The sequence below is a fragment of the Ursus arctos genome, unplaced genomic scaffold (genome assembly GCF_023065955.2).
Source record: "Ursus arctos isolate Adak ecotype North America unplaced genomic scaffold, UrsArc2.0 scaffold_31, whole genome shotgun sequence".
In the NCBI taxonomy this organism is placed as follows: domain Eukaryota; kingdom Metazoa; phylum Chordata; class Mammalia; order Carnivora; family Ursidae; genus Ursus; species Ursus arctos.
In genome coordinates, this window is record NW_026622997.1 from 2,779,553 (window position 1) to 2,799,320 (window position 19,768).

General features: G+C 43.6%; 3 protein-coding genes across 6 annotated transcripts; 1 reads left to right on the plus strand and 2 right to left on the minus strand.

The window, feature by feature from the left end:
• Positions 1-391: 391 nt before the first annotated feature.
• Positions 392-19,669, minus strand: LOC113264219 (histone H3.1-like). Of its 3 annotated transcripts, none has more exons than XR_008956663.1 (3): positions 5,448-5,911; positions 2,627-2,890; positions 392-964 (listed from the first exon to the last, which is right to left on the minus strand). XR_008956663.1 is itself a non-coding variant. In XM_044388632.3 (2 exons), exons 1-2 carry the CDS (start codon positions 19,640-19,642, stop codon positions 5,551-5,553), a joined length of 657 nt encoding a protein of 218 aa, XP_044244567.2. In that variant the 5' UTR covers positions 19,643-19,669; the 3' UTR covers positions 5,448-5,550. The 3 variants fall into 3 exon arrangements, 1 of the variants encoding a protein (XP_044244567.2); XR_008956664.1 differs by lacking the exon at positions 5,448-5,911 and adding an exon at positions 5,056-5,424; XM_044388632.3 differs by lacking the exons at positions 392-964; positions 2,627-2,890 and adding an exon at positions 19,309-19,669 and having other exon boundaries at positions 5,448-5,873.
• On the plus strand, positions 10,562-12,975 carry LOC113264264 (histone H1.3). 2 transcript variants are annotated; one of them, XM_048225543.2, is made up of 2 exons: positions 10,562-11,387; positions 12,442-12,975. In XM_048225543.2, the coding sequence occupies exon 1, from the start codon at positions 10,634-10,636 to the stop codon at positions 11,297-11,299; it is 666 nt and encodes a 221-aa protein (XP_048081500.1). In that variant the 5' UTR covers positions 10,562-10,633; the 3' UTR covers positions 11,300-11,387; positions 12,442-12,975. The 2 variants fall into 2 exon arrangements, with proteins under 2 accessions (XP_048081500.1, XP_057160988.1); XM_057305005.1 differs by having other exon boundaries at positions 10,634-12,522; positions 12,855-12,975.
• LOC113264276 (histone H2A type 1) lies at positions 10,577-12,058 on the minus strand. Its single transcript, XM_026511201.4, has one exon. The coding sequence runs from the start codon at positions 12,056-12,058 to the stop codon at positions 11,666-11,668; it is 393 nt and encodes a 130-aa protein (XP_026366986.2). The 3' UTR covers positions 10,577-11,665.
• Positions 19,670-19,768: the final 99 nt, after the last annotated feature.

Here is a 19,768-nt window from a genome sequence, read left to right on the forward strand (position 1 = left end):
AGAGACAGGAACTGGTGAGAAATCTGTAAAAACAGACGTTGTTAAAATAACCCTTATCTTCCTTCAGCTTCCCTGTATCATTCTGGTCACTTCCATAATTTCGTCTCTTCATGCAACCTCGTCTGTAAGTACGCAGGCCTGGCCATGTCTTTGGGTCTTCATTTTCTTGTGAAGACTCCCATGCACATGGGAAGTAAAACTTGTATTTTTTCTCCTGATAATTTTACCTTCCCTACACATCACTGTTGGGAAGCAACTTGAAGGAACTAAAATACACAGACACTACCAGAAAGTATTTAAAACCATTTAATACCTTTTTTTTTTTTTTAACTCAAAGTGCTTAGTTGCAACAAGAAAGGTGACTCTGGTTGATCAAACATTAAAGGTGATTTTTTAAAAAAGATTTTATTTATTTATTTGAGAGAGGACGCACAAGCAGGGGGAGCGGCAGGCAGAGAGAGGGAGAAGCAGGCTCCCAGAGGAGCAGGGACCCCGATGCAGGGTTCAATCCCAGGACCCTGGAATCATGACCTGAGCTGAAGGCAGATGCTTAACCCACTGAGCCCCCCAGGTGCCCTTAAAGGTGATGTTTTAAGGGGTAGATGACCGCGTCCTGGGGAGGGCTGTGGAACCAGGCCTGAAGACATTTCCAGGTACAAAACCCGAAACCAAGCTGCGAATCAGTCTGGTGCTGTGGTCACAGCTGCCACTGCTCAGCCCGTACTTGACCTCCTGGAAGCCATGGCTGCTGCTACCGCCAAAGTCTGGATGCTTCTGACAGCTTCTCTCCCAGCGGAAGTGAAGCTCCGGTCTCTGCTGTCTCATCCGGCAATTTTGAAGTCAAGTCTTTCGAAGGTGAGACTGACCCGTGGAGCCTGGCCACAGGTGTCCATTTTAGGCGGTAGGGAAGCTGACAGTTGCAGTTTGGAGGCCTGGGTGTGTGACGCCAGTTCAAACCTGGGAACTGCACACATTGATAAAGGACATAAACGTATGAGTAGCTTGCAAACTTTTTGTCCTCCAAGTCCCACAGTCAAAATAAAACAAAACAAAAACATATATACTTGAAACTAAAATTTTATGATGCGATATTTTCATTTATTATGTGAGATGGTACTTTGATATTTTCTATATATTATTATTATTATTTTTTTTAAGTCCACATCAATGGATACGATGTAGGAAAGATGTTAGGGCTTGAAGCCAATGGCCAAGAAAGAATTCTTGAGACATCTTTGGTGCAAAAAAAGTGGTTTATTAAAGCACAGGGACAGGACCCATGGGCGGAAAGACCTATACCGAGGCCATGGGGAGTGGCCCATTATATACTTTCAAGTTGGGAGAGGGTTAGGGATAGCGTAAGTCTCTAGTTTCCAGGACCTAATTATTGTTACGAAAAGGTCATTTAGTACTGTTTAGTAAAAACTCAGTCATGAGACTCTTCTGATGTATATCAGTGGGTCATATGCTTGGGGGATGATTGCCAACACGTATCTTGCGGGGTAGAGAGAAAGGATCCTGAAGGTCAGGTTGAGATTGCCTTTTGCGCTTAGCAAAGCATTCACACCGAGGCAGCTGAGTCCCTAGAGATGAATGTCACTCTGCCTGTTTCAAGAACTTGTGAAAGGGCTGTAAGCAGTAAGGAAATATAATTTTTCTTTTGCCTTTTTTTCCCACATCACATATAGGTAAATCCAAATTTTATTCAGAAGAGTAATCAATAACTCTGAATAAACATATCATTTTAACTCAGAGTAAATTAATCTGGATTAATTTGGATGATTAAATATTTTCATAAAAAATCTGTTGCAATAACTGGTTTTCATACTGTATAAGTGAATGTGCTAAAAACATAATACCATACATTCTTAGGAAAGTTAACCTTGTAGAAAAGATCAACCCTAGTTACAGAACTAAAGAAACAGTTTGGTTTTTTTTTTTTCAAGTAGGTGCCGACATCCAGCGTGGAGCCCAACATGGGGCTTGAACCCACAGCCTTGAGATCAAAATCCAAGCCAAGAATCGGATGCCCCCAGGCACCCCAAGAACTAGTTTCTTTGGCATCACACTTACACCAAATACGGACCCCCCCCCCGCAAATTCTGCTAATCCCTCTTTTATTTTCTTTGTCTTATAACTCATGCCAGCAAAATAAAGCTTAGGAATTTATGGCAACATATGACTATTCCATTAAATAGTGATAGAAATCTGGCTCACTTCGATTACATTGGAGTCTAGGAAAGTGGCATTTTTGTGAGAAAATTTTGGGTAAAATTATCCTCTTTGAAAGGTGGACATTAAAATAAAGACCTGTGAGAACAAGAAACAGAAGGCATATTTATTTTATACCTATAGGTTGTGACTCATTAAATTACTTTTATCACAAATTAAGGGCTTACAATCTGTATCTAAAAGTCTGCAATAGTGCTTTGTAGCCAGAAGCCTGACATTTGTGTAAAGGAAAATGGTAAGAGAGGAAAAAGTTCTAGGGGAGCAGATAAAACTATTAAAGGAGAGGAATTTGTATAAAGGTTTACTCGTGGCCTTTGATAGTTTATTCATTCCATTGAATCATTTAGCCACTGCACAAATATTTACTAAGTGTTTAATAGGTGCTGGTAATTACCTGGGTCCTGAGAGTACCAAAATGAAGATGCTGTCCAAGCCCTCAAGGCATCTAGAGAGCTGTTGAGGAGTGTAGCAGCTCTGGAGTCCAACAGGGCACCCTAAAGCTGCGTTAGGTACACGTGTGGAGGGGCGCCTGGATGGCTCAGTCGTTAAGCGTCTGCCTTCAGCTCAGGGTATGATCCTGGTGTCCTGGGATCGAGCCCTGCATCAGGCTCCTCTCCTGGAAGCCTGCTTCTTGCTTGGGTTCCCTCTCTTGCCGTCTCTGTCAAATAAATAAATAAAATCTTAAAAAAAAAAAAGTTACATGTGTGGAGCACATCTTTTGGAACGTCAGGAAGTCCTAGGCATTGATTTTGCCTGGGAGAATCAGGTGAAGTTTTCCAGAAGGAAACTCTTAAAGGAGTGAAGGGGATCAGGATCTGCCACCCCAAAACATGCCACTTCATATAAGCACCTATACGAAGCGTAAGAATTAATTTTTGCTGAAGGCATTTGAGTTCCTGAAATCTTTCTTTACCTCAAAGCAGGTTCTCTCAAAAATAACTCAGTTGTCATGCCTCCCCTCCTCGGGAGCAACACTTGTCTCTTGTTGGAAATGAGAAGTTGGTACCACACCCGGACAGACTTTGTCATAAACTATCATATCTGCCATCTATTCTTTTAGGGCCCATTTATCTTTCCTAAAAGTCACTTGCTCTTCTGTAAGAGCCCTTCTTCCCTCCCTGCCCGTAGTAAGTTAGGTACATAGCCTCGAACTCTAACTTCCGCTTTGAGTTACTTATCGCTGAGCTCTTACGTGTGGCTGTGATGTGATGTGAGCTCTTACGTGTGGCTGTGATGTGATGTGAGCTCTTACGTGTGGATGTGATGCACACACTAAGCTTGTTTGTTTTCCTCTTGTTAGGCTGTCTTTTCTTAGTCTCATTTACCGGACGCAGCCAGAGAACCTCAGAGCATTTTTATAAAACCTCCGAAGAGTTGAAGGTTCTTTGTGGACGAAGACACAGTGTATAGAAAGGATACTGTTGAGGAAAAGAAAGCTCCAAGTATGACCAGTTGTTCAGGATATTCAGCTAGAGAAGTCGCTGGTGGATGGGGAGAGGGGCTGGAAGAGGAAATTGTACCGGTAAGCAGGTGCCAGATAAGGACAAGAATCGGATTTTATTTTGCAGATGTTGGGAGAACCAGTGAAGGCTTTTTATTTTTTGTGGTTTTGCCTAGATGGGATAATGAAATGTGCATGTCACTCAGGTCTCCGACTGCAGCAAGGTGGGGGAATAGCGGGGGTTGGGGGTGAAGGATGCAGGCAAAGAACTGGCAGGAACCTGTGGTCACAGGAAGGCATCGAAGATCGGACTGGGAGGCTGTGTACAAGAGGCAGAACATCCCGCTACCCTTTTGGGGTCTATGGCTGAGCCCAAGAATTAAATTGACATAAAACAGATTAACAAGAGAAAAGCATACACGTTATTTAATATTTTTATGTGTTCATGGGAGTCTTCACAGGAAAATGAAGACCCTGAAAGTGATTAGGCCTAAGTACTTACAGACTAGGTTGAACAGAGGAGTAAACCTGAAATAGCAACAAAAATAGGAGAGGACGAAAGGAGATACAGGGTTATCTTAAGGTCTGTACAGATTTCTCTCCGCATGGCTCTGTTTCTGCCAGTGTGTTCTCTTTTCCTGATATAAGGATGACACCTTTCACCTGGGATCATTATCTGCCTTCAGGGAGAAATGGGAAGGTCAGAGCCCCATTCTCACATCTGCTTTTCAAGTGCCTTTAGCTCAAAATAATTCTTATGCCAAAATGGTGTGTGTTGGGGTGGCCTATCCTGCTACCTCTCAGCTAATACTCAGTTCTTTCCGGGGGTGCCTGGATGTCTCACCATCCATGGAAGAGTCTGGAGGAGATGGCTCAAGGAGGATCTCTGGCCTGATGTGAAGAGAATGCAAGTTTGTTCATTGGGAAGAATCACAAGCAGAGCAATAGGGCCCCAAAAGCAAAGTGAAAAGAATCATGGTGAACCTAAGATCTGGGTCAGGAAGAAAGGTACCGCAAAACCCTGTGAAGAGACCGTGGCGGGAGGAGGGATGAGCAGAGTCAGGCGTAGCAGATGATGTTCTTGGTATAATTCTGGATCTGGCAATTAGGTCACTGGTAACCACGGCAAGGGTATTTTTAGTGAGTAGTGCACAAGACAGATAATCATGAATGACAAACACAGAAATACTCCAGATTACTTGGAGATGTAACACTAGGAAAGATCTAGTAAAAGGGATTTGGATGAAGTTGAGACACAGATACGTTACATTGGTAGTAAGCAACCAGTAAAGGAATATTAAAACATAAACCAGTACTACTGTTGGATCACATCAACCAACTAACAAAGCTCACTGGTCCGTCAAAAAAGCTATCGATAGTACCTTGTGGGTTCCGTCAACAGACGAGAACTGCCCGTGGTAAACAAGGGCGCGCTTTCTCTGGCATCAGGGACGGCAGGGCAAGTCTCCAGGTAGGGAAAGCAGATTTCGAAGGTTAAGTAGCAGGGTGAGCGTAGCCTGAAGGCCACCTCTGCGCCTGCCTGGCAGGAAAAAGGGAGGGGTGAGGTCCTCGGTGAGGAGGCCAGGGGAGAGTGGACAGAACGCAAGGAGGAGGGCTCGGCGGCGCCACGGGGCACGCCTTCCCGCCCGGCGTTCACTGGGCGCCGCCATCTTGGTTGGCCGCCAACCATCACCGGTCGGTGACGGTCTCCAAAAACGGCCTGGGCAAGACGCTCGTTCAGCCAGAGTCCGAGGAAAAGAACAACGACAAATACCTTCATCCTCCGAGCACAGCTCTTCCTGTGACCAAGTGGGTGGTCCTGAGAAGGACCTTTGGAGAATGCGGCGAGGCTGCGGCACCCGGAGATGGGGCGAAGCTTAGCCCCCGAAGCCGTAGAGGGTGCGGCCCTGGCGCTTGAGCGCGTAGACCACGTCCATGGCCGTCACCGTCTTGCGCTTGGCGTGCTCCGTGTAGGTGACGGCGTCCCGGATCACGTTCTCCAGGAACACCTTGAGCACCCCGCGGGTCTCCTCGTAGATGAGGCCGGAGATGCGCTTGACGCCGCCGCGCCGGGCCAGCCGCCGGATGGCGGGCTTGGTGATGCCCTGGATGTTGTCGCGTAGCACCTTGCGGTGGCGCTTGGCGCCCCCCTTGCCTAGACCCTTACCACCCTTGCCGCGACCAGACATTGCGAGCAAAAACGGTCACTCTCCAGCGCCGGAGCGCTGCCTGCCGCCCTTTATATACCGCTCTTGCGGACCTTTTAGGAAACTGAAACGCTGGGGGCGGGAACGAGTCCTCCGCTCCGCCTCTTCCGACCTTCCTCGGCCGGCCGGGGCTTAGCGACAGGAGGGGCCGGGAGGGGGGACCACATCTGACTGCCCTTTCTTTGTAGAGGCCGGAATCGCTGGTGTCTGTGACTAGTCCTGTGCCTGTGGGGTCTCTCAGATCAATGATATTGTCTAAGTCTCCTCACCTCTTTTATAATTTAGAAAAAGGAGGCAGTGACACTACGATTGTCTATAAAAGAGAGGGGTAACAATAAAATTACTGTTTAAATGTGAAGATTCTTTTAAAAAATGCGAGTATTAATGCTTACAATTTTAACAATACTTACTTAAATGTGGCAGATCACGGAACAAATATACTTACGTGTTTTTCAGCATTCCTGATAAAAAGGGAACTGTAGGAAGGGGAGCAAATGTTAACTGAATTTTCACTCTTTGCTCCCAAATTTATAAAGCACTATTTGCATTGCAGAGATGAGGAATTCCAGGCTTGAAGAACTAGTCCTGTTCTAATAAGCGGTATTGTTGGAGTAGAGCTGAGGTCTGATTCTGGTCTTAAGATCTTGACACCTACCACTGATCTATGTCAGTAAAACATTGAAGATGCATCATGCTGTGTAAAAGTTTGCATTCAACAGAATTAATAATAAAAAACACTAAGAAACTGAAATATGATCCAAGTAAAAAGAGTTACAGAATTAATATTTTATACATAGATGATACATTGATACGCTTAATAGACAAATGTCTATTTACTCATTCTGTACATTCACAGTAAGTGCCTCCCTTCTGTGTACTATAAATGGTAATTAAAAAAAATTCCTTCTCTGCTGGTACTTACAGTATAGAGTCAGATTATTCATTTCCCTTAGACACTATTAGAAATTTAGCTCAGTTACAGTTACCTGCAGACTTAAGACACAGTGATCTTCCATACACCAAAGAAGAATAACTGATTTGTTCATTCATTCAACTTAGGGTCTAGTATATGCCAAGATCAATGTACAAATAACAGGTTTACAAGGACAATCATACAGGTACTTTTAAGGAACTCAGAGCTTAGAAGAAGGAAGAGAAATGTAAACTCAGGGTGAGAGGTCACACATCCACCAAATACTAGTTTCCATCAGGTGGTAATGGGTGGAGCAGCTGAGAGCTTGTTAGACACACAGAATTTTTAGGCCCAACCCCAAGTCTACTGCACTGATATGGCATTTTAAACAGGATCTCCAAGTGGATGGTATGCTCATTCAAGTTTGAGAAGAGGTTTTTTTTTTTAAGATTTTATTTATTTGAGGGAGAGAGAGCATGAACAGAGGTGAGAGGCAGAGGGAGAAGGAGAAGGAGAAGCAGGAAGCCCGTCTTGGGCTGGATCCCAGGGTCCCGAGATCATGACTGCAGGCAAAGGCAGACACTTGACTGACTGAGCCACCCAGGCGCCCGGAGAGGCGTTGTTTTATAGCTGTGTTGCCTACATTAGCCAATAGCCAAATGCGCTCATTTAAATTCAAAATTAAAATTAAAAATTTCTTCCGTCACTCTAGCCACATTTAACTGTTCAAGAGCCACATGTAGGTAGTGGCCATGCATTTGACAGTGCAGATAAAGAACATTTCCATCATAGCACATATATCCTATTGGGCTGTGCTGTGACAGTGAATTTCTTCGAGGACCTTCTAGTTCAGACTGGGAAGGGAATGTGGTGGGTATTTGAAAATGAGGCTTACTGCAGGAAGTGAGGATTGGAGTATTTTTGAAGTATGATAGAGATTAGTCAACTTCTGGGTGTACCAGATATCGCAGATAGAGAGGGACATACAAAAAGGAAACTGGAAGTTTGACGTCAGTATTGCCCTTCGTAGGAAATAAACTGAGATATAGTTATCCTTGGAGAAAAGTTTCAAGTGGGAGAGTGCCCTCAGATGAGACCATATGATAGGAAATTAAACTAGATGTGTTTTCTCATGGCCCTTCTGAACATCTTTGATTCTAACACAATGCTCTATCTGTTATAGAGCCCTTATGTTGTCTTCACGCCTTTTGGTATTTATTTATAGTCACTTTTCTCCTTAAACTTTGAAATTCACTGAACTTTGGAATATGTAAGTACAGCCACCGTGAACTGACCTGGTGAGTGCTACCTAGATCTCTCACAGGGGTTTACTATGATGAGAAGGAGGTTGATACCAAAATTGGGAGAACATGAATTCACAAGTGAGCTACCCATCACTCATCCAACTGTGGTTTTTCTGTTATTTTTACATCTAAAAGGGTGCAAGTTTCAGTCCAGTTCAAAATCAATTGTCTTAACATATACAGCCTTACGCTTCAGAAGTGACGAACGCAACTTTTTTTGTGAGCTACCAAAGTAATAGGTGGAACCTTTCAAGTTTACAGTCCCTTGGGGTGAGCCAGCTTTCCAGATCCTTGTCCATGCTACAGTTACAGAGAGGATAAGTACCTGGGTCTCAGGTCGTAGCAGTAAGTATTTGCAGCCAAGCCCTATCCTTCTATAAACATCTGGGGAAGAACTTCTCAGGTGGATTCATGTCTCAATTATTGCCTTCCAGGAAGGGCAGGGATTACCTACAGTTAAGGAAATAGCCCCAAATGTAATTTCACTTATGTGGAACGTAAATAGCCCTGGGAACCGGTAAGAGTTGCACAAGAATGGAATGGGGACATCTGCTGTGGGAACTGGTCGCGTATCTTAAATTGAGTGTATGTAACTTAGGGAACAATTCCAAGGAGTATTCAACAACTGATGTTTTGACTACAGTGATGACCAAAATGGTAACTTTTAAAAATCTGAGTTTTAATTCTATCATTAGGTCTAGATAATAATAGGCTCTGGTCTGAAAAGGAACAGGGCCTATGTAATGTCTGGGGCCGTTGCTATTGATGTTGATGCTACTAAGGATGAGAAACAGCCCCTTCCAGACGCACATGAAATGCCTGCTTAGGGAGAACTGCACATTGCAGATCCAATCCTGTAAGTGCGCTCTCTGCACACAGCATTTGTTTGGTTTTTAACATGGACTCAAGTCACAGAGGCTTGGTTTCAGTCTGTGCCACTCAATAAATGACTATTTAAAACCAGGCCACGTGACTTTTATGGGTTTAGTGAAGTGTGGGGAGATGACATCTTCAAAACTGATGATCCTATCTTGGATTTTTTGGTGAAAATTCTTAAATCATCATTGAATGTAAGCCAGAATAACAACATTTTTGGAAATGAGGGTATTTGTTTGACGAGAGATAACACCAAAATACTGTTCTTGTTTATTTGTTTTAACAAACATAGAGTTTAATTTCACTATCTGATTATTTGGTAGATAATACTAAATTTGTGCTTAATTATCCAATATTTACCTAATTTCCTTAGCTCTGCTGTGTTGCAAACCAACAGTAAAGCAATGAAGTGGGTCACGTTTGCTGTGAAATGTTTGTTCTACTTCTTAGGCAGACTTATTTAGCAAATAATTGAGGTTGTGACAGCCTAGTTCATATTCTGTTAGGAAAAAGCCCAGGGAGCACTGTGAAAATTCAGAAAGAGTGATTTAAAAGAGAACTTTCTCTTCCTAATCTTGTGTCCCTACTGGCAATGTTGGAAAAGAGTTAAATAAAATCTGTACTATACATGTCATTTGGAAATGCAGGAAATATGTGTAAAATTCTATGTACGTATTGGAGGGAACATATCTTATGGACAGAGTGTCTGTCATTAAATAATTTACAGTTTTAAGAAGATGGGGTATAAACACGTGAGGTTGTGTTCTTCAGCTCCTAACTGGTAAAATGAGGTAGAACTAGCATTCTATTGCTTCACGATTCACTTTTCCTCTTTGTAGATTTGGTGATTGATCTCTAATGCCCGTTCTAGGTCTGAAAAATCTATTCTACCACTATTTCAGGAAAGTTGCTATTTAGAACTCTTTATGTGGAAAAGGAATGGAACATCCTCGTCCCCCATCCTTCCTAAAATATTTAAATCTCCAAAACACGGGGATCAAACACAATTTACACACTGGCCACTCAAATACTTAAAAATGAATCTATTAAAAAAAATAGTTATCCATCTTGTACGTAGAATTTTCTATCCCAGTGCCAATTCCCAGGGCTTCGCGCAAACAGCTGCGGGAGAGCTGTGCTATTGCTCTCGCGAAAAAAGCGTCTTTCCTTGAATATTTGAGTAACAATGAACTTATTTATGTAAACTTGCAAAGAAAAGAATGTGTAGAACAATGCCCTGGAAGACAGACGTGCAAAGGAAACAGAGAGAAATAGTATTTTTAAGGAAAATCTGAAAGTTGTCTCAATGTGACCGAAGTTTTAAAGAGAGTTGGGGGAATCGGCCAAGTTTCAGGGTACTGGTTTTGAAACTAGGTATCGTAAATGAGGCAGGAATGAAGCCTGAAAACTCTTGGATCCGTTTCCCCCAAATCTCTAATTATTTCATGCCCAGATTTCTTACGTTTTTCTTCTTTTTTGAGAGGAAAGAAACACAGCCACACTGCAGAGCGGAGGAGCTATTCCGAGCAGCGCGGCGCAAGGCGCAGGCAACCAATCATCACTCAGCCGCTCTCTATATAAACCCCCGGCCGCCGGTCTCCGAGACACGCCGTTCTGACAGTTTGAGAGTACTTTTTGTCTTTGTTGGCAAAGCAGAAAAATGTCGGAGACTGCGCCGGTTGCTCCCGCTGCTCCCGCACCTGCAGAGAAAACACCTGTTAAGAAGAAGGCGAAGAAAACGGGCGTTGCTGCTGGAAAGCGCAAGGCGTCCGGGCCCCCGGTGTCCGAGCTCATCACCAAGGCCGTCGCCGCCTCCAAGGAGCGCAGCGGCGTGTCCCTGGCCGCGCTCAAGAAGGCGCTGGCGGCCGCCGGCTACGACGTGGAGAAGAACAACAGCCGCATCAAGCTGGGCCTCAAGAGCCTGGTGAGCAAGGGCACCCTGGTGCAGACCAAGGGCACCGGCGCCTCGGGCTCCTTCAAGCTCAACAAGAAGGCGTCCTCCGGGGAAGCCAAGCCCAAAGCCAAGAAGGCGGGTGCGGCCAAGCCCAAAAAGGCGGCCGGGGCGGCCAAGAAACCCAAGAAGGCCGCGGGGGCGAGCGCCCCCAAGAAGAGCGCCAAGAAGACCCCCAAGAAGGCGAAGAAGCCCGCGGCGGCGGCTGTCGCCAAGAAAGTGGCCAAGAGTCCGAAGAAGGCGAAGGCTACCAAGCCTAAGAAGGCGACCAAGAGTCCGGCCAAGACCAAAGCCCCCAAGCCCAAGGCAGCCAAGCCTAAAGCGGCCAAGCCTAAGGCGACAAAGGCAAAGAAGGCAGCTCCTAAGAAGAAGTAAAAATTGTAGCGGGATGTCCTGCTTTGAAAATCTCAAAGGCTCTTTTCAGAGCCACCCACTGCTATCAGGCAAAAGAGCTTAGTAACTAGTAAGTATCTAGATAAATTTCTTTGCAAATTCGCCTTTCCTGCTGTTACTGGCTGCACGTAGCACGTAGCATGTTTCCAGGCCACCGACGTCTTTCAAAATTTACCGCCTGCGTCTGATTGGCTCGCTTTCCCTTAAAGCGACAGGGGCCTGTTACAGCGCGCACCCGGTCGTGTAGTCGGAAATGGCTTACGATTTTAGCCAGGTCGGGTCACAGTTCTCGTAGGAGAAATTTGGTGGCTCTGAAAAGAGCCTTTGGCTTTTGTGAAGAAAAAGCCGTCACTTGCCCTTGGCCTTGTGGTGGCTCTCGGTCTTCTTGGGCAGCAGCACGGCCTGGATGTTGGGCAGGACGCCGCCCTGCGCGATGGTGACTTTGCCCAGCAGCTTGTTGAGCTCCTCGTCGTTGCGGATGGCCAGCTGCAGGTGGCGCGGGATGATGCGCGTCTTCTTGTTGTCGCGGGCCGCGTTGCCCGCCAGCTCCAGGATCTCGGCCGTCAGGTACTCCAGCACGGCCGCCAGGTACACGGGCGCGCCGGCCCCGACCCGCTCGGCGTAGTTGCCCTTGCGGAGCAGGCGGTGCACACGGCCCACTGGGAACTGGAGGCCAGCCCGCGAGGAGCGCGTCTTGGCCTTGGCGCGAGCCTTGCCGCCCTGCTTGCCGCGTCCGGACATATTAGAGAAGAAAGTGTAATTCTCAAATTAATCTGAGGAAGGGATTATTATAGTCTCTGGTTTCATAAATTTCCTTTTCCATTGGTTTGCAGCGGCTGTTGAGAATTAGCCAATCAGAAGGTACTCTTGGGTTACGTGCGCACTAGAGAAAGAAAGTACTTCACCAATTAGAGGTTGAGATATTAAAAGTTGTATATATTGTGAAGCAGTAGAAAATCTTTGACTCCCCTCCCCCCCCCCCTTGATCAGATGGAGTCCTCCTTTGAGTGTTTGGTCTCGCTATTCTTCGCTAAAGCTGCGTAATTATTTACCACTCTGATACTAAGGAATCGTAAAAAATGTAAATGTCACTTTGGTGGTTTATAATTTATCCTCTCTGCCAGATTCCTTCCCCTGGATTGTTGAGATGTTCCATGGAGCCATGGTTGGCTGTCGAATGTTTCTGCTGAATTCTCAAGGAATAGGTAAAGTGAAACAATGAAAGAAAAAAAAAAAAAACCCAAAACTCGGATGGCGGCGTGGTTGGTAAGAAAGTTCCCGGAGTTGAGGAGACCAGGGCAAAATATATGGGTTCTAGATGGGCTGATCTGGATGTTGCAGGCCTGCTTTTTTCCCAAGGCTGAGGTGTTTTTATTTTTTATTTCAGGGAAGCCCACTTAATTTTACTGGGAAATCTTGGCAAATATCTGAGCCCTAGAGATCATTATGGGGCTGTAAACCTGGATGGGGAATCACTGTGTCTTTATTTTCACAAAGTGTAAATGGAATTTAACATTTCCTTCAATTGTGTGTGTAGGCAGCTGATCACGATGGATTTTTCAAGTGCCTGTGGCTTTTTCAGCAATGGCAATCACAGATGTTTTCTTATCACTTGAAGTCCTGCAGATATCTTGAAATAAAGTTTACACTCATTCTGAGCTCTTGACAGTGAAATTCATTATTCTACCTGCTTCTAGTTGTATGATGTGTTCCTGATGAAACATTATTACATGCACATAGTTAAATACGCTTCCATAACAATTTTAATGTTGCGTTCTTATCCTGTATGCTTTACATGTTGAGAAGGTGTCTATAGGTCTCCCCAGAGTATCCAAGGAGTCTATAGTAGGAAAGAAGTCATAAACTGGTGAGCGTATCTCCAGTGGGGGCACAAACACCTCACAGTTGAATAACCTTTTCACTTAATTTCTTTGTTTACAGCCTCCCTCTCCTATGCTTATTGGTTAATAGCTTATTGAAATTGACTAGTTAAACTTTCTCACAACAGGGTGGGGTGATGTAGCCTGCGAGTATCTTTCTGGCCCTTCTAAGTAAGAGTTCGGTTTTTCCCCATTGCAGCTGCAAACCATAATTTCTTCTTTTCAGAGAGTCCAAAAAACTTTTATGACAGTGGCTTGTTTGAGAATGAGATCTGGATATGGAAGGAATTTGAAATACTTACTCTAAAAAGAATTTTTTGAAGAGGAGAATTTGTGTGGAGCGGGAAAGACAAGAGGCAAGAGACCGGTGAGCTGTTTTATACCCAGAATGAGAGCGCTAGGCTTCCTGAGGACTAGGAGAATTATGCTGCAATGCGACATTCAGGGAGCGGCCAAAATGACTATGGAATACCCCTGTAGTTCCTTACAGTTTATAGAACACTCTGATCCCCTCCCCAGAAAGCTTTTGAATTAGGTTACCTAATTGTATTTTAAGTAAATAGTTAAAATGCTTGTTTCACAGTTAATAAAATTGTGGCTCAGAACGATGAAATGAGCAGAATCACCTTGTCAGTACATGGTGGACCTGGGTCTCAAATACAGTTTCTTTGCTCTTAGGTCTGTTTCTTTACATTGCGCCCCATCTATTATATGGACTACCGAAGGAGTGGAGTTCTTGGTTTCATTTTTAGGCTCATCCAGGGAGGTAGTAGGGTTCACGTAATTCTGTTTTAAGCCCTTTGTGAATTAACTAATTCACAAGCCCTTTCAAATGCATCAGACACAATTTTAAACATGACTTCGTCAGTGACCTAGTTTTACTCTGTGGTCTATGTTAATTAGTATTCAAATTCCTTTCCTTTGGACAGGCCTTTGTTTTCAAGGGCATCAGAACTTATTCCAGTCTTTTCCCATCTCCCCACATTTTTGTTGCAGTCAAATCATAAGTCAAGAAGACCAAAGACGTCTTGGTGTTCTGCACCAGGAAGATGAGGGATCAGGAAGCTCATTCCCAGTCACCATATTTCATCAGTAACCACGTCCCTACATGGTCTCCTTATGAGGGTCTCTTGAAAAGCTCATGCTTGGGTTTCTGACACTCTTTTGCTGCACAAAGATGGTCTGTCAATTATAGTGGCAAAAACTCAGGTTTAGAAAAACCCAACAGATTGACTTGAGGATGTTAAAACAGCAGACAGGAGCCTGTGTGAGGAGTTCTCTCTGAGCCACAAAACCCAATCAGTCCATCAATATTGATCAATCAATCAGCCATCTTAGCATGGAAAGTGTGAAACACATGTTCAAATTTTCTTAACGGCAGGAGGGTACTCATGCACATGGCATAGGTCTGAGCCAAGAATAATTTTTAGGCCCAGGCTGAAGTAACCACTTTCTGCTTTCCGGAATCACCTGACTCCTTGACAGCTGGAGGAGGCACACTCAGTTCTCGGCCCTGTGTTGAGGCATTGCTCATTCCTGTCAGTCCGTCACTAAATCAGGCTGATGTTTAACGAGTCTAGGCAACTGACATTTTCTCCTTTCTCACATACTCTCCTCCTCTCATACTTGGGATAATCTTATTGTTTCCTAACTAGCATCCTAATTCCAGTGTCTCCAGCCCCTAATTCTTAAATTCTGGTCAGTCTGTCTCATGTCTTATGAATAGGGTTGCTGGCTTCCCATGGCCTTAGGCTCAAGTGAGGACTTTGTAGTCTTTTTTTCATAATAATACCTTCTGCTTGCATTAATTAGCACTAATAACAACTCGCATTTACCTTTCAATGCCTCCTTATTTGTTTATTTGTTTTGTTTTGCTTTAAACAACTCATTCACCTGCCATTCCTTCTCTCTTCTCTACCTGGGAGAGTCTTTCCAATTCCATCTCTAGCTCTGTCTCCATGAATAAATTCCCCTAATTAGAAAGTGTTCTCATAATGTGTTTTGATGACACTTAACAGTCGGGTGCCACTATTATCAATGGCAAATTAATAATGCTTCTGTTCTTTTCTCTCATTAAAATATACTTTAGGGTGTTATTCTTTGTCTTGTTTTTCCACTACTCTAAGTGTGTGTTTTTAACTGACTGAGGTTTTGTTTTTGTTTTTGTTTTTTTTCATCATGATAATCATACTTTTGAATTCTCATCCCTTTTTTCTCTCATCCTCCCTAACCACCTCCCCTCTGGTATCTATCAGTTTGTTCTCTATAGTTAAGAGTCTGTTTCTTGGTGTGTCTTTCTCTTTTTTTCCCCTTTGCTCTTTTGTTTCATTTCTTAAATTCCACATATGAGTGACGTCATATGGTATTTGTCTTTCTTTGACTGACTTATTTCGCTTACCATCATATTCTCTAGCTCTATCCAGCTTGCTGCAAATGGCAAGATTTTATTCCTTTTTATGGCCGAGTAATATTCCATTGTGTATATATATGCCACCTCTTCTTTATCCATTCATCAGTTGATGATGGACACTTGAACTGCCTCCATAATTTGGCTGTTGTAAATAATGCAATGAACATAGGGGTGCATGTATCCCTTTGAGTAACTGTTTTTGTACTTTTTGGATAAATACCCAGTAGTGTGATTATTGGGTCATCAGGCAGTTCTATTTTTAACTTTTTGACTTTTTAACTCCATACTGTTTCCCAGAGTGGCTGCAGCAGTTTGCATTCCCACCAACAGTGCACGAGGCTTCCTTTTTCTGCACATTCTTGCCAACACCTGTTGTTTCTTGTGTTTTTGTTTTTAGACATTCTGACAGGTTTGAGGTGATTATCTCATTAGAATGGACTGAATTTTTAATCCTGTTCAATGGGTGAGATTATCCCGATATTGAGTAATTTTATTTTCTGTTTTTCTATGTAGGAAGCCAAGAGCAATAAATCTCTCTGCCCCTTTTCTGTTCCTCTTCCCCTTGGCTTGACCTATCCATTATCTCTCTTACTTTCTAAACTATGCTGCCCCACATGTTGGGACTACAGCAAAAAGAAAACCAAAAATATTTATAACATTTTTATGGTAAAAAAGTCTCCCTATCGATATAAAATATCAATATTCACCTGTGGGCAGATGGGGTGGATAGGGCATGCAGAATGAAATGGAATTTCTGAAGTGTGTTGACTTTCAGCTATCATTGCTATAAGAGGAAGCTCCTGGTCATTCAGAGATTGTACATTTAAACAAAATGATATGTGATTATAGGCAACCCTAGTAGTCTGAAATGGATATACAGCTTAATATACCAGTAGGTACAGATGAAATGTGACCCAAGTCATATTTGCGATCCTTCTCCAAAAAAATAAAAATCTAGTTTAAAAACTTTGATAACAAGTACTACGATTTCGATGTATACCTTTTAAAATAAGAGTATATATATTTGTGTGTGTATGTGTCTTAAACATGAGTATTGTTTGAATGGTAGACAGAAGGGCGAAAAATTGTCCATGTCATGTTATATTTTTATTGTTATACATTGGATATAGCTCTGTGCAACTGGCTGTAATAATTATAGTTTAATAGAACTTCACGATCATATAGGACCCTGTAAATTTTCAAAACCATTCCATTTCCTTTCTTCCTTATGCAAGAATTAAGATAAGGATGTCAGTCTTCCCCGGACAGCTTTTCCTAGGAATAAAGCCATCAGGGATAAGTGATGAGTATTATGTTGATGCTGTTGTTTAATAGAGTAATGCCTAATGGGAAAATTTTCGGCTTTACCTACCCCTTATTATCTGAAACTTTCTTACTTTCAGTTTCCTTATCTGTAAGGCAGTAATAGAAAAATAATTGTATATGATAGATAATATTAGTAGATCATGATTGAGCTTTCCTTATATTGTGGAGCCTTATACCTCACTTCTGGCTATTTGCAACGCACTCAATAAACTTATTTCTACTTAGGAAAATTATGTATTAAAATTACATGAACTCAATCTGTTATTTCTGTAATCAGAAATGTACCAAACAGTAATCTGTTTCTCCAATAATTTTTTTAAAGATTTTATTTTATTTACTTGAGAGAGTGAGAGAGAGAGAAAGAGAGAGCATGAGCAGGGGTGAGGGGCAGAGGCAGAGGGAGAAGCAGACTCCCTGCTGAGCAAGGAGCCTGATGCAAGACTCGATCCCAGGACACTGGGATCATGACATGACCTGAGCCTAAGGTAGACGCTTAACCGACTGAGGCACCCTAACTTTTTATTTTAAATTCCAATTTAACTAAAAATAAATAAATAAATAAATAAATAAATAAATAAATAAAAGTAAATAAAAATTCTGAGTGATTGTTTTAGGCAAAGGACCATTCTAGATGTTCTGATGGATTTAATGATATGACAAGATGTTTACTGTGCCTACTATGTCCTCATGTCTTAACAACCAACATTTGGTGAGACAGAAACACACATTAAAAAACTGACTATGCTAGAATCTCAAAGAAAGTACAGGATATGGGAAACCACAGTCTAACATGAATGCCTTTATCCAACATTACAAATATCCAACACTCCAGTGATTCTAATTATGGATAGCTACACCCTTCCATAGGGACCTAGAGAGTCCCTATTCCCACTTTCCCAGGTCTCAATGCCTAATGGAGTTCCAAAAACAAAAATTTCTTCTATAAAACCTCCAGGACTTCTTAATATGGCTAACTTTTCTGTGCACTTTATTTACACCTTTGTCCTTGTTAAATGTACCACCGCCTAATCTCTTTCTTAGTGATCCTTTGAGGGGAAACAGCCCATTAAAAAATTGTTGACAGAGGCCTCTTAATTCTATAGTTAAGTATACCTTCTCCCATCTCCAAACTTAAATTTGCTAAAGCGTTTAAATAGATGAAATCCTTCCAAATAGCATACAGTATCCACATTAGTAAACATCCTTCTACATTTCCAAATAGCTGCCTGAATGGATTCAAAACAGAATTCCTGATTTCCCTCCCATTGGGCTACCAGTTTAGAAACGGAGGAACCTGTTATTTCCATGGGAAGAGAATATCTGTTTAATAAGTTAATAAGAGAAAACCGTTTTCTTGAAGGGATAGAAGAGAACAGTATTTTCTGCAAGAAAACTATCCAGCTTCCAAGGGATTGTCATGTTTTACTGAATGATATGAGGTACTCTCCTGAGATTTAACTTAGAGATTAATATAGAGAATTTAGGAAAACTGAGAGACTTTTGAAGAATATCAGTTAAGGGGCAGCTGGCCAGCTCAGTCGGTAGAGTATGCAACTCTTGATCTCGGGTAGTAAATTCCAGCCAGCCCCACATTGAGTGTAGATTACTGAAAATAAAATCTTAAAAAAAAGTTTCACTAAAAAGGATCCTAATCCCTGCATTCTTCATTCCCAGTGGTAGTTTGAGACCCACGCAAGCCACTCTTGATTGCTTAGCCTGTATTAGAGACCCCAGTAAAGAGGGACGCCAAGAAGTCTGCCGGGAAAGTTGTGCTCGTACCTTTCCGTCCCCCAGCTAACAAGCTAAAATTTGGCTCCCAATAAGACGCTTAGGGGTATATCCTTGATCACCCCCTCAGGATTCTGGCGGTCGCTAGGGAGTTGGGCCCCCAGATCCTATTGAGCAAAGTGCAGATCAACGGTTCTGGCCTCTTAGGGTAGTGCTATTTCAGTAAGGCTACCTCTGGGAAAGACAACCAGAAGCCTTGAAGGCTCACTTGATGGCTGTCTAGTTCCCAAAAGCCACAAAGGACAACCCTTGCAACAGCCCCAAGTTAACTTCGAGGAGCGCACAGGATGCAAGACCCAAGAAACCAGCCACAACACAGAGTGAAACTAGCTATTTCCAAAGAGGAGAATAAAGCGAATAAACCTGAAAGCTAAAACCTAGATCTTTCAGACCCGCGATTAGGATAAAGGAACCCGGCGTTGAGTGTCACGGCATCTGTCATAGAATACAGTGGGTGGCTCTGAAAAGAGCCTTTGGGTTTAAAGTTGGCATAAAATCAGGGAATTAAATCTATGCCCTCTCCCCGCGGATGCGGCGCGCCAGCTGGATGTCCTTGGGCATGATGGTGACGCGCTTGGCGTGGATGGCGCACAGGTTGGTGTCCTCGAAGAGCCCCACCAGGTAGGCCTCGCACGCCTCCTGCAGCGCCATGACGGCCGAGCTCTGGAAGCGCAGGTCGGTCTTGAAGTCCTGCGCGATCTCGCGCACCAGCCGCTGGAACGGCAGCTTGCGGATCAGCAGCTCGGTGGACTTCTGGTAGCGCCGGATCTCGCGCAGGGCCACCGTGCCGGGCCGGTAGCGGTGCGGCTTCTTGACGCCGCCGGTGGCCGGCGCGCTCTTGCGGGCCGCCTTGGTGGCCAGCTGCTTGCGCGGGGCCTTGCCGCCCGTCGACTTACGCGCCGTCTGCTTCGTGCGAGCCATGTCTTAACTGAAAGGTAAAGAAGCGAAAGAACTGCCTCGGCCCTGCTTTTATACAGGGACAGACTCCCTCTGATTGGATTGCGGGCCGTTCCATCAGTCAACGGTCGCTCGGTTCCGGAAGTGCAG

Coding starts and splice junctions, on each gene's coding strand:
- LOC113264219 (XM_044388632.3), bottom strand. CDS start 19,642: ATGGCTCGCACGAAGCAGACGGCGCGTAAGTCGACGGGCGGCAAGGCC. Junction 5,874..19,308: donor CGAGGACACCAACCTGTGCG/CCATCCACGCCA, acceptor GAGAGTGACCGT/TTTTGCTCGCAATGTCTGGT.
- LOC113264264 (XM_048225543.2), top strand. CDS start 10,634: ATGTCGGAGACTGCGCCGGTTGCTCCCGCTGCTCCCGCACCTGCAGAG.
- LOC113264276 (XM_026511201.4), bottom strand. CDS start 12,058: ATGTCCGGACGCGGCAAGCAGGGCGGCAAGGCTCGCGCCAAGGCCAAG.